General features: G+C 40.5%; 1 protein-coding gene across 4 annotated transcripts in view; it reads left to right on the top strand.

Annotated features, from left to right (window-relative positions):
- Positions 1–11,315, top strand: part of GGA2 (golgi associated, gamma adaptin ear containing, ARF binding protein 2) — a 73,161-nt gene extending 61,846 nt beyond the window's left edge. For all 4 annotated transcript variants that reach the window (XM_086940440.1, XM_086940438.1, XM_086940439.1 and 1 more), the window contains exons 16-17: positions 1,232–1,342; positions 9,541–11,315. In XM_086940440.1, the coding sequence (XP_086796566.1) occupies positions 1,232–1,342; positions 9,541–9,654 (225 nt within the window). In that variant the 3' untranslated portion in view covers positions 9,655–11,315. The remainder of the gene's footprint in view (positions 1–1,231; positions 1,343–9,540) is intronic.
- The last annotated feature ends 1,652 nt before the right edge of the window (positions 11,316–12,967 follow it).

The following is a 12,967-nucleotide window of genomic DNA, read 5'->3' on the forward strand; positions in this document are numbered from 1 at the left end:
AATGAGACCCACATTTTGAAGATGGTAGTGCTCATGAGAGCTCATTGCATTCAGAAACTTGTGGTGTAGATAGGTTAGATCTTATAGTGTCTGTGTAGAATCTTGGAGAGGTAACCTACTCTTTGAATCGGTAATACCTTATAGCAGTGCTCCACGATGCAGTTTTTCCACACAATACCCAGATAACCCCTCCAGAAATTACCCTTTTAATACCTCAAGCTCAGATACAAATTCGCGCTCAGTGTAGCAGTTATCCATGAGTACTTCCTACAATCCTCTTATTCACCTTCAGGAGAAACCACACATAACATCCCCCTGCAGACCACCACCAGGGATCTCTAAACTTCACTGCCACTTCCTGGACATTATTCAAACACTCAAATTTTCAGCTCTAGCAGTGTCCCTTAGGAACACCACTGGCAATGATCAGAACTGTGCTTGCAGTATTCAGCCAGTGCCCCTAGAGGCTCTTTGCACCTCTAGCAATACAACCTTTGAATTACCTGGTGATCATTAAATCCAAAAAGGTTGAATAAGGGAATTAGGGTGCACAGAGAACACAGTGTATGAAAATGTACTTATAAATGTAAAATTACTGCAGTGCTCTAGAGGAGGGATGTCAGCCTACATCTCTTATTAGAACATAAGTAGAACAGCGACTCTGAGCACATGCAATACTGTAAGTCCACAAAGTCAATCCGACAGTCGTCAATTTATACAGTCTTTTCTTTCATTGGTGAATCTTCAAACACCAGCCACACCAGCCAACACATGTTTCGTCTCTGGGTGCAATAACCCTCGACTTCATCAGGGCTAGAATGTGTGTTTTTTTACAATGTATATTTTCCTATCAGCATTTTGCCTTTTACGCCTTTTTTTATTTATGTTTTGAATTTATAATTTCTTATGGTCCTCTTTGGTGACTCGCGTAATGGGGAGCACACGTATCACACAAGCACTATGCCAATTAAGGCATTTGTGATTATAAGATGGATTTGTAGGACATATATATTTTGATTTTCCAGCCCTGAGGAAGTCAAGGGTTATTGCACCCAGAGACGAAACAGTATTGAATGAGCTCACAGTCAGTGTTCTCTACCTGGTGATCATCCCTCTGTGGCAACACTTCAAGATTCCTTTCTCGCGTCCTACGAGTTGCCGCAATACTATCCTCTGCTCATATGTACCTAGAGTAATTATTTTGTCATGTTTTACCACTTTTCCTTCGCAGGTGATGAGAATAAAGTTGCAGCCACCATCAAGCTCTGAGCTACCCCCGTTTAATCCATTACTCCCCCCGGAAGTCATAGCTCAGGTTCTGCTGATCTGCAATCCACAGAAGGTGGGTATCTTTTTAGTATCAAATCTAACGGCATCCGCTGAGCTGTGAATAGGACTGGTCAACAATTGCAATGATGACGCTTCATATAGTAGCATGTGAAAACAGGGAAGTTGTGAATGCAACCTGTTGAGGATATACAAGGCCACATGGTATGTTATTTTATGTTATGTTAGTGTTATAAAATAGCTTATCGAAATGCTAAATGGGAAAAATCTGCTCTTTTTGGTCCACACATGGAGCAGAATTTATTTTGCAACAGCACAATAATCTACTCTGAAAGCAGGTTAGAAGACACCGCCCAAGGATGAGCCGGCTACCCACTCCTTTTCTGACAGCTCGCAAACAGTCAAAATAGTGGGAACACATTATGCTGCACTGATTGGTTGAAAGGGTTACCAATGAGAATTGCTGAAACAGAATGTTGTGTCAGTAATTCAGAATTCAGAATCGGGCCCTATGTTATTACCATTCTCATTATTCGATGTAAGTCAATCTGAATGTGTGTGGCATAGCTGCAGCACATCACCACTTTTTTCTTTCATTAGAAGCAGATCCCTGAAAAGGCTGTATTGCCTTTAAATTAACTTCCTACCCATGTTATGTAATGTTAGTGGCATCAGTGTACTACCTAGTCTACTATTTCAATGGCCTAGGGGGAAACATCCTTTACAACGAAACTTTTTACACGCAGTACCTTTACAACGCAGGAATTACAACGCAAGTCGTTACAACGACTTGCGCTGGAGGGCGCTGTAGGATAGGGAATAGTTTAATTTACTATCCAAAACCTTCCCTACTATCCACGGGGACTGGAGTTGGAATAGTAAATTAAACTATTCACTATCCAGCGGCCCCCAACGCAAGTCGTTGTAACGACTTGCGTTGTAAAACCTGCGTTGTAAAGGCATGCGTGGAAAAAGCATGCGTTGTAACGACATACATCCGGCCTAGGAACACTGGCGATCATCTAGATTGCCCTCCAGATGTTTCCAGGGATTCGCTTGCAGGCCAGATCCAACTCGTCTTGATGATATGTTTTGCCATTGTGATGTAGTCGGCCTCTACAGTGGGTGATCTGTGGAGTCAGAGGTCTCGTGTGAGGAAGGTGTGGTTGGATTGCCAACGCGTATCTCAGATTGGAAACTTGCCCAGTGCTCTTCTGGTAGAAGTAGTCTAAATGTGCTGCTGTATTTATATATTATTTGAAATGTTTACTTATGATATGTTCACTTTGTTGTGTACTTATGAATTAACACAGTTGGGGTTGGTTGCCATGGTGCGTGCTGTTTGTTCGGTTGGCATTCCTTCTTGGACGGCTGATCTGGATGGCAACAGTTGCATCGGCTCTCCTGACTCTTCCTGGGGTCGATGTTTGCATGTTAAATAAACATTGTGAAGACACAGCTGGGACAAGCGTCTTTCTATCCTCTTGGAATGCATCATTACTCAGCAATGAGTTTTGGGAACTAACCCAAATATTATCAACTCATCAGTCCACCGAGGAATCGAACTTCGCCTTGTGTGCTGCATCAGGGATCATTATTTTCCTGTTTCTAAAGTCTGGAGCTTCTTTCCTCGATTGTTTTTATGCTTTTGGAGCCATTCTTTTTTTCAGAAGCTGCCCCGATTAAGTGCGCGAGTGGCGCTAGCTTGCACCTTTAAGTCCCTGTTTAGGTCGAGCATTCAAGACCTCTTGTATATACTTTAGTATATACTTATATGTGTATGTACTTTGTGGGCTCTGGAGATCCGCCTAGGACTTGTCTGCTTTTGCTTTGCTTAGGGACTTTTTTTTGTTCAACTGCTTCTTTTTAACTGTCTTGATAGAAAACCACCAGTAGAGGTCAGTAAAATACCACAATTCGATTCTGCTGAGGGACTTTCTTTTTTAAAAATAATTCTGGCAAAGGCCTCCATTTAACTTTCTGGACAGAAAACGACCAGCAGAGGTCAGTAAAATACTAAAATCACTTTAGCATTATCTAGATTCCAGTCCATAGAAATTGTCTTTCACGAGCAGTTGTACACAATAATACTTTTTTCAAATCTTGTATTTTCTGTGATATGACCACCGAAGGCCCTGATTTTATAATAAAAACAGAGCTTTGGACTATTCCATGTCCAGCTGAAAGGCAATATTTCTCTCATGTGTTACACAGTTTGATGCTTACTTTCCCTCCATGTTAAAGAACAGTAGATGTTTCAGCACCCAGGCTAATGTGTTGCATAGCTAAACACATATAAGGTCCCAAAGGGGAGACCGACTGCATTGCAAATGCTTGTTTTTTCTTATCAGTACTGACGCTCTTACGTTCAGGCATTCCTCATTTGATTTTTATTGTCAGTCGGTATCCTAGCAACCACGTCCTCTTTCTATGCGTGCCCCCATCCTTGTTTGGTCATTTACATTCAACAAATTGTTGCTAACTGCATCGTTTTCCAAGCATTAGTATTATGGAGGATTCTGGGGCGTTTTTAATCACTGTTTTGGGATATCTCTTCTTCAGCTATTCGTGTATATTACTGGAACTTGCATTCCTCAGTGAAAGTTTATTATTCACTTTGTATTATTCTCACGGCGGGTGACTTCACTATTTAAAGGCTTTCAATTCTTATTTGGCTTTTTGTTTTTTTGTCACATGGCTTCTTCGGTGCATCCTTTGCAAATTGCACCTTTTCTTTAAAATCATGGGAAGCTTGTGGTTAAGTGGCGACAATGGTTCAGATCATTTGAAACTACATTGTGGCTATTGATGGGAAGAAGTACTCTAACGAAAGGAAAAACGCTTTACTATTTGGATTGCTTGGTGATGCTGGTCAAGACATTTTCGATAACCTTCCTGAGTGTGACCCTCCTGCAGGACAGTTCATACTTTGGGATGAATACACTGAAGCACTCAAAAGGTTAGACAAAAGATTTTCTGATCAACCAAACATCATGATTGAAAGGCACAATTGAGGAATACTTATCCAGTCTGTGTATTCTGGCTTCCAAGTGCAAATTTAGTATGATCATGGGTCTATATTTACGTGACCAAAATGTGTTTCATTGCTCCAACAAGAAAATACAGGAACGGTTACTTGCTTGCAGGAATCCCACACTTGCTCAAGCACTTGATGTTTCTAAATGTATTGAGCGATCTTCAATACCCAGTAAAGTTATAACAGATTCAGACCTCAGCGATGATCTGGTGTGTGCAATTTCTACTAAAAGTTGGCAAAGTGATACTGCAAAAGGAAAAGTGAACTCAACTAATTCCAGAAAACGGAGTCCAAGCCACATATTGGATATAAACCAAGTTGCCCTGCCGTCAACCGCAGATGTACCAAATGTAAAAACGGGGTCATTTTCAAAGTGTCTGCAGACCTTCTGGTGTAGCAGCCAATTCAACATTTAGGGTTAAAGCATTGGAGTCAACATCTGAGGATTTTTAAGAAGAATTAATCAGTAACCTTGTGTTAACGGTGAATGATGATATAAATTGTTCTTTTTTCAAGGCTCGATTAGGTGAAGCACTAATTGGCAAAACAGAATTGGAAATAATGTCGGACTCTCGTTCGCCCAATACTATTCTGTCTGATGTTTCATATAATGATAAACAGTTTAATAAGTCACTGTTGCACACTGATGTTCATCCAAAATCCTTTGAGGGACAAGACATTGTGATGTCGGGTTATTTTGTTGAGCAGCTAAGTGTTCTTGAACACAAAATACTCACAAAAATGTATGTTGCAGAAAATGGTCGCAACGTAGTTGGCTGGAATGATTTGGCTAGAATGGGTATCATTTTCAAGCCAGGAAATGATCAACCACTTGTTTTGGGTGAATTACCTAGTGCCTCAATTGATTTATCTAAAGTTAAATATACTGGTGAAATCAATGATATACATATTAAGCATAAAAGCATATTTGACAATAGCGTAAGTTGCAAAGGTGTAGTTCATGACATAAAGCTCAAATCTAATGTTGTTCCTGTGAGGCACAAGTTTAGATCTGTTACGCTTAGTGTTAGAGATCAGTTGAAAACGCTTTTGGATGGAATGTGCAAGGATGGTATAATGTAATCTGTTGATTCTTCTCAATGGGTTTCGGCTGTAGTTTTGGCCAAGAAAAAGGATGGAAATGTGCGTTTATGTGCTGACTAGAAAGGTCATGCAACAAGAACATCATGGTGGATTTCCAGCCCTTGCCTAAGATTCAGGAAATGTTAATGGCAATTGGTAATGCTACCTTCTTTTTCATCATTGATCTCAAGTCAGCATACCATCAGGTAGCCCTTACACCTAAATTACAAGACTTGACAACGTTTGTTACACTCTTCGGCACCTTTACATTTTTTACACTACCATTTGGACTAATGTCTGCCTCTAGTGTTTTTCAGAAACTCATAGATTCATTATTTAGGGCGTCAAGGGTGTACAAGTGTTTCAGAATTACATCGTGATTAGTGGCAGAAATATAATTGAACACAATGCCGTGCTTGATAGAGTTCTGAGTATTTTAAGTAGTAAATGTATGACGGTGTCCAAAGAAAAGTGCAAGTCTCTTGTTAAGGAACTTGATTCCTTGGGACACATTATAACATCTGGGGGTATTAAGCCTTAACAGGATTTAATTGATGCCATCCGTAAAGTACCTGCATCATCTGATAAGGACTCACTGAGATCTCTTTTAGGTCTCAGTGAAGAATGAAAAATGCATTTGAACTGAAATGCACGATAAAGCTTTTTCTCAGGTTAAAGACATCATTTTAAATGCATCAACTTTGCAAACTTTCAATAGTGCTGCTAGGTGCTCAGTCATTGTGGATGCAAGTCCTGTAGGTCTAGGAGCTGTGCTCACTCAAGTCTATCATGGCAAAGAACATACCGTAGGTTTTGGTTCAAGAACTCTGGGTAAATCAGGATCACACTACGGCACTATTGAAAGAGAGGCATTAACCTGTGCATGGGCTGTTTTAAGACTTATCTTTGGGAACAAGATTTTGATTTAATTACGGATCATAAACCTCTCATATTCCAAATGAGTTGTAATGGCACAGATGCAGCATCATATAGGTTAGTGCGATTATTATCTAGATTGCAAGAGTATGTCTTTAATGTGAATTATATCCCAGGTGAAAAAAATGACAGTACCAATTGCTTGTCACACATACCACTCAAGTGTGATAGTGAGAAGGATTTGATCCAAGAACAGAAGTTAATCTGCTATTAACGCTGTAGTACATTTTTCTGGAACTATTGCTGAAGACATAGTATTATCAAAAGTAAAAAAGTACATTTCAACCTCTTCCATGCTCGTGACGGCCAGGAGCCATCACGCGTCACGGTGGGCGTGTGCGCAGGACGGCCCCTGGCCGCCCGAATCCCCGCCCACTAACGGAAACGCCCGCACAGCGCAGAAATTCCCGCACGCGGAAGGGGTTAAGTAAATGGCCACCTGTAAGAAATTTAAACCCACCATTGGTTCCCTATCAACTAATTCTGTAGAATTGTCTGTGGAGAATGGTTTGGTAAGCAGACAAGGTCTATTCGTACCTCCTGAAAATTTAAGACAAAGGTTGTTGACTATTGCTCATTCGGGGCACCCAGGCATGTCGGTCACCAAAAAAGCATTATTGGTGGCCAGCTATGGACACATGTGTGGAACAATTTGTAAACAAATGTTCGGAATGTTAACTTTCTGACAAACACTGAAAGTGTGAAACTGGCATAACATTTCTTCCTGATAAAGCTTGGGATAAACTAGTTATTTATTTTTCAAGCCTGTTTCACGTTACCTAGCGACATGAGATTTTTTATCATGGTTGTAGATTATTATTCTAAATGTTAAGTTTACGATTTTGTATACATGCCCACTACTGATACAGTTATTAGATTTTTGGATAAAGAATTTACTGTTGAAGGAATTCAGAATATTCTGTTCTCGTTTAATTGCACTCATTTTATTTCAACGAAAATGACTGGTTTTCTACTGAACCATACCATCAGACATGAAAAAGCTCCACTGTATTTTCCTGCAGCCATTGGCATGGTTGAAAGGTGTAACACGTTTTTTAAAGAAGGAATCCAAACTGCTATAGCCTCCAACATGGATGTGCGCATGAATTTATGGGACAAAACGTAAGCACACCTCATTCGGTTACAGGGTTTTTTCCTTTTCTTTTGGTAAACGGTAGGGAATCTAAAACTTTTCTCACACCTTCTTGGAGATGTAAGGTATCATGTCAGAATAAACTTAAGGAACATGGTAGCCTTGATGACTGTGTCAGATGAAGTTTTGCACGCATGTTTAATACTCATGATGAATCTCATTCCTTGTTAAAAAAAAGATTTTTCAGTAGGTGAGTGGGTCTTGGTTAGTAAACCTAGGAAGGTGACTAATGGAGATTCCAAGTTTTCTGATCCCGTGCAAATATAGACCATCATTCACTGTCAGAACCCCTCCTAGCTTTCTTCTTGAGCTTTAATTGACAATGATCTTGCGTACACAGATGCACTTCTCATGTTGGAATAATTACTTTAAGATCTTATTAACTTTCCCATCTGGGTTCTTAGAAGATGAGCTGTTCTTCTCGGGCATTCGGTAAATAAGGCGTGGGTGAACTATGGAGTCAGAGGTCTCATCTAAGGAAGGTGTGGTTGGATTGCTAACGCATATCTTAGATTGATAACTTGCCTAATGCTGTCTGCCAGAAGTAGTCTAAATGTGCTGCTAGCTGTGAAATGCTTAAACTGTGTTGATGTGTTGGTACTGATTGTCATGTGTGCGCAAGAGTTTTTTTCTAATCTGTTCTTGGGTTTTTGAAGCAATAGTCTCCCCAGTGGATGGCGATGTTGATGTGCTTGAACTGTGTGGTGAATGGATGTGTCAGCGGTTCCCTTGGCTGTTAGGATGTGGTCTCTCCTTGTGGCAAGAGTGGATGGGAGCCCTGCAATAGCTCTGTTTGCCACACCTGAGCTGTAATAGATGAATGAGGTATTTTCTGTCTTGTGTGCACCATTAGATGATTGAGTGGCATATCTTTGGTTGTAACTACTTTTGGGTGTCCTATGATGATCAGCTTCATGGCATATCTGAATTGAACTCTAGTAGGCGTTGAGTAAAAAGCTGAGCAAGACTGAGCTTCTGACTGGCCAAGAGGGCAGGACCAAGTCTCACATAGGCAAGTGAGACAGGAATCAGTCCCAGAAAAAATGTTCACACCAACCCCACACAGTACTTGGCCATGATTATAACCAGGGCCTGGGGAGATGGTTGGATCATGGTATTCCAAGCAGCTATGAAAGCAGCCCCTTAGCTAGGAGCCCAAACTCAGTTAACCTAAATCTTACAGCAACAAGCTACTCCATACCCAGGATACACAGATCCTGTAGCATCTGATAGATGATCTACTACTCAGGTTACAGAGGTCTTGCCGGCATGCGGAACGGACAGCAAACAAGTGTTCAGGATACACAGACCTTACAGCTCAGCTTCAGTTAACCAAAGTAACCACAAGTCACATGGGCCTGATGTACCAAGCCCTTTTGCAATCCCATTCGCTACTGGGTTATGGACTCCAAAAGGGCTCTTCTTCACAAATAGGAGAGGGTGAAAGGAGTGCCCCCTCTTGTTTTACCCTTTGCCAATTGTTGTAGTAGCCTCAGGAGAATAGACAGTGGGTCAGAGTATGCAGTTTTCTAAAACAAAGGACATATAAATAAATAAAAAAACAACAACAGTACTGGTTCCAATAGGAACATGGGATGTTATCATTACTTTTTGTATTATGGTCTGCTGTTTTGTGCTCATAAATTGCCGCCTGCCTAGTGAATATTAATAAGGCCGGTTGTTCTGTGATTCCTTGTGATTCAGTATTTTGTGAACCGACCTATTAGTACAGTTGTCCATTTCCAAAATACTATATTCTAGTCTCAAAAAATCGGTGCACAAATTTCGACCACTTTTGGGACTGGATTTATAGTACGTTAGGCCGGTATTGCTTACATGCTTCAGACCTAGACGGCAAAGCTATCTATCATCAACAGCAGAATGTATATCACATGAATAGAGAATGATCCCAATCTGCAAACTATTGTCACAGGTAGGTAACATTGACCTTGTTGTAACTGGGGAAGTAATGCCACCATTGTGTCTCTTCGGCCACACTGAAAAGAAATGACCAATAATACCTTTGTGTCTTCCTTCCTCCTAGGAACAAGTGCGTATGAAGTACAAGCTGACTTTTACCCAGGCTTGCCAGGCTTTCAGTGACGTTGGAGAGATTCACAGTTCCTTGGATGGCACAGTGTGGAAGAAAATCAGATAATATCCTTGTGCCAGATCAGGAATTGAGTGTGAAATAAAGTCCATGACCTCTTTGAAGATGGGACTGGTGTGCCCGCTAATGGTTTAAAGAGCAGGGCTGGATCTTGAAGCTGAGGTACTGTGAGCGACTTGGGCTATGCAGGTCTGAGGAGATGAGCCCAGTTTGCATACTGAGGTCTTGTGAGGGGTCTAATGTCAAAGCAGAGACTTTAGAAGTTGGGCTTGAATTGAACACTTGGTCTCAGGAATGGCTTGACTAAGATATTGAGATCTTAAGGCATGGGCCTGATAGCTGTGAGGCCTTTGGAAAATGCCAGTTTGTGTATAAGGCCTTGAGGCAAATGGCTCTGATTATGATAATAAAGACTTCCCTGGACTCACTTAACTTAGATTCTGAGGTCCCTGGAGATGGCCTCATTTGGAAACTGAGAGAATTAAAGAGAAACGCCTGGGTTCAATACTGAGGCTCCAGAAGAGGAACTAGGTTTGGATACTAAGGCCTCAGAAGATGGAGCGTATGTGGAGACGGAGGCTTCCGTAATTGGACCTTGTTTGGAATAACGAAGAGTGAAAAGATAAGCCTGCTTTTGATAGTGAGGCCTCTGAAGATGGACCACGTTTTGGAAACTGATCCCTCAAAAAGTAGACCTTGTGTTGATACTGATGCCTTTGAAGATGGACCTTGAGTGGATATTGAGGCTTCAGACAGGAGATGGTCTGCTTTGAATAGTGCGGCCTCAAAAGCTGCACACGGTTTGGATATTGACGACTCAGAGGATGGGCCTGATGTGCATGTGAGGCCTCAAAAGCAATTTTTAAGTTCACTTCTTTGTGAAGAGATGTTCACTTGGCAAAGGATGTTGCTTTGAGCTTACACATTAGGGGAGTGGACTCACCACTCCCAAGAAGCCGCAGACAATGTTGAGTAATTGGAGAGAGCTGGGCCCTCCGCAAACTAGATGTAAATGACCGTAGGGCACGCAAGAGGGAAATAAATATAGTGCCTGAGGTAGGGGCATAGAGAAAAAGAGTGATGTCTGTCCCCAGCATGAGTGAATAACCCACAGAGCCTGGAAACGGCTGAATGAGAATGCAGAAGATAACGACTGGTGGTGGGGTGGGGTTAGGGTGCTGAGGGGGGTACTGTATAATGGCAGAGCGATAATGACCAACAGCTGAAGAAGACTGAATTCAGCCCCCAGGAGATAATAAGTAACTTCCACCATACAAGCATCAACCTCTTGAGTGGTCTATCTGCAGTATTCCTCAATTCTGAATTAAAAAAGTGTCTTCAAGCAACCTAGACTGCGGGTTCCTACCACTCATCGGCACACATGGTTTCACCTCCGAGTGAAGGGTTGGACCGGTGTTCTCCACTGTATGGCCGGCCCTTAAGTACAGCGTCCTCCGTGAACTGGACCTGCAATTACGCAATAATTTAAATGTTTTATTCTAAGCAATCTAAATCCAAGAACACTGTGCTATGTCTGTTACAAAATAATATTTGACTTTTTTTGTATTTCAATCATCTTTTCAGCTTAATATATGTATTGTAGGTGCAATAAAGCAGGCACCTACAGAATTTAAAATAAGTTAAATAAATTAAAATAGAAGCTGTACATTGTTGACCACTTATTAAACTAAAAATGTTTTTCAATTGTATGCAATACCATTGCCTGTTTTGTGAACTGCTGGGTTGATATGATCTTGCCAATCTCCTTTCTGTGAGTTGACACATGCCGCGCTCAGCTCCCGTGTGAGATGAGGACATGTCTCACCCAGCTTCCAAGCGAGGGCATGCATTGTCTAGCTTCTGTATAAGGCGAGGGTGTCTTCCTTAGTTCCAGTATTTGTTTTTTGGTTATTTTATACTGGTGTGGGAAGGCAATATCAAAGCCAGAATATTGACGGGTCTCCATATCAGACCAGAATAAAGAGAGACAAAATATCAAATGGTAAGTGTGTATAGTTTTTCTATACCTAACTCCAAATATATGTACCTTGGTGATAAATATATATATATATATATTTATATGTATATCAATATCTATTTAGCTCTATATTGTAGCAGGCTGAGCTGACCCAGCTGTATAAAAGCAGTATGACAGGCATCTAAAACCAATACAAGTGGACTATGAGGTAGGTCATGCTTGATGTCTGACTGCAGAATGATATTCAACCTGTATTTCAGCAGCAATCAGACTTGAAGCTCATGGCTGCCCCAATTACTTCTGAATAAGACCTCTTGCTTGTGTACTGACTGCCACAGCCAGATTGCAAAACATTTTTGATTGAGGCTATTACAAGTCATTGGTAGTAAGTAAGCCATTGCATTGTGCAAACTCTGTTTATCTCTATGTCAAGAAAGCTGAATTGTGGAGGTGGTTATTTGTGCCAAAAATATTTGTGCATCGTTTAGTGTTGCCTTTTGTTCGCAGTTACGATATGTCGTGCTACTTTTGTGCTGTTTTGTTGTTGTGCTGCATTATTGCTGTGAGTTACTTTGTGTTATACTGTGTTTGGTGTGGCATTCTATTTGCACTGTTTTGCTGTTCTCTGTTGTGTTCCGTGGGGCTGTGTATTTGAAAAAAAGCTGTTGTTTGCCGGAACATTTTGGAATATAGGTTATAGTCGTCTACAAACATTGTTAAGAATCAATGAAGATATAGAAAAGAGAAAGGATTATGAAGGTGTTCTTCAGCATCTACCAACAAGGGACGAAAAGAGTTATCATTATCCAAGAGCCATTATATTGATTTTTTTTAGGACAAAAGTATTATGACATAAACAAAAATCAGGAAAATGAACTCTTCTTTGTTTGCCTAATTTCAGTTTAGAGATAGATAACTACAATTTATTTTTTCCATTAAAAAGCTGTGATTTGGGAGATTTTTTTTAACAAAGATATTGGGATATTTATAGATATCATTGATAAACAGGACTAAGATCACTTTTACTGAGTTAAGATAACCCCACTAGGACAGGTAGAAAGAGTTAAACCCTATAGTTAAGTCATCTATCCTTTTGACAAGTTCATCACGGTTTAATGTAGTTCTGTCGATTTAAGAGTCTGTGAGTCACAGACTCAATATTTAACTTTATTAGCACTCCAAGAAAAACCTGATCTGTTTAACATTTGTTTCATTCAGAATTTATTAGGTGTACTTTGTAATCTAAAATTAAAGAGAAGGAGATGACTTCCCTACGGAATTTAATGACGTTTCTGGATTTAAAATGAATTGAAGTATGTCATCAGCATATACACAAATGAGTAAATGTTTTTCTCCATAGTTAAAACCTTGTTTGTCAGTGTT

The sequence above is a fragment of the Lissotriton vulgaris genome, chromosome 10 (genome assembly GCF_964263255.1).
Source record: "Lissotriton vulgaris chromosome 10, aLisVul1.2, whole genome shotgun sequence".
NCBI lineage: Eukaryota > Metazoa > Chordata > Amphibia > Caudata > Salamandridae > Lissotriton > Lissotriton vulgaris.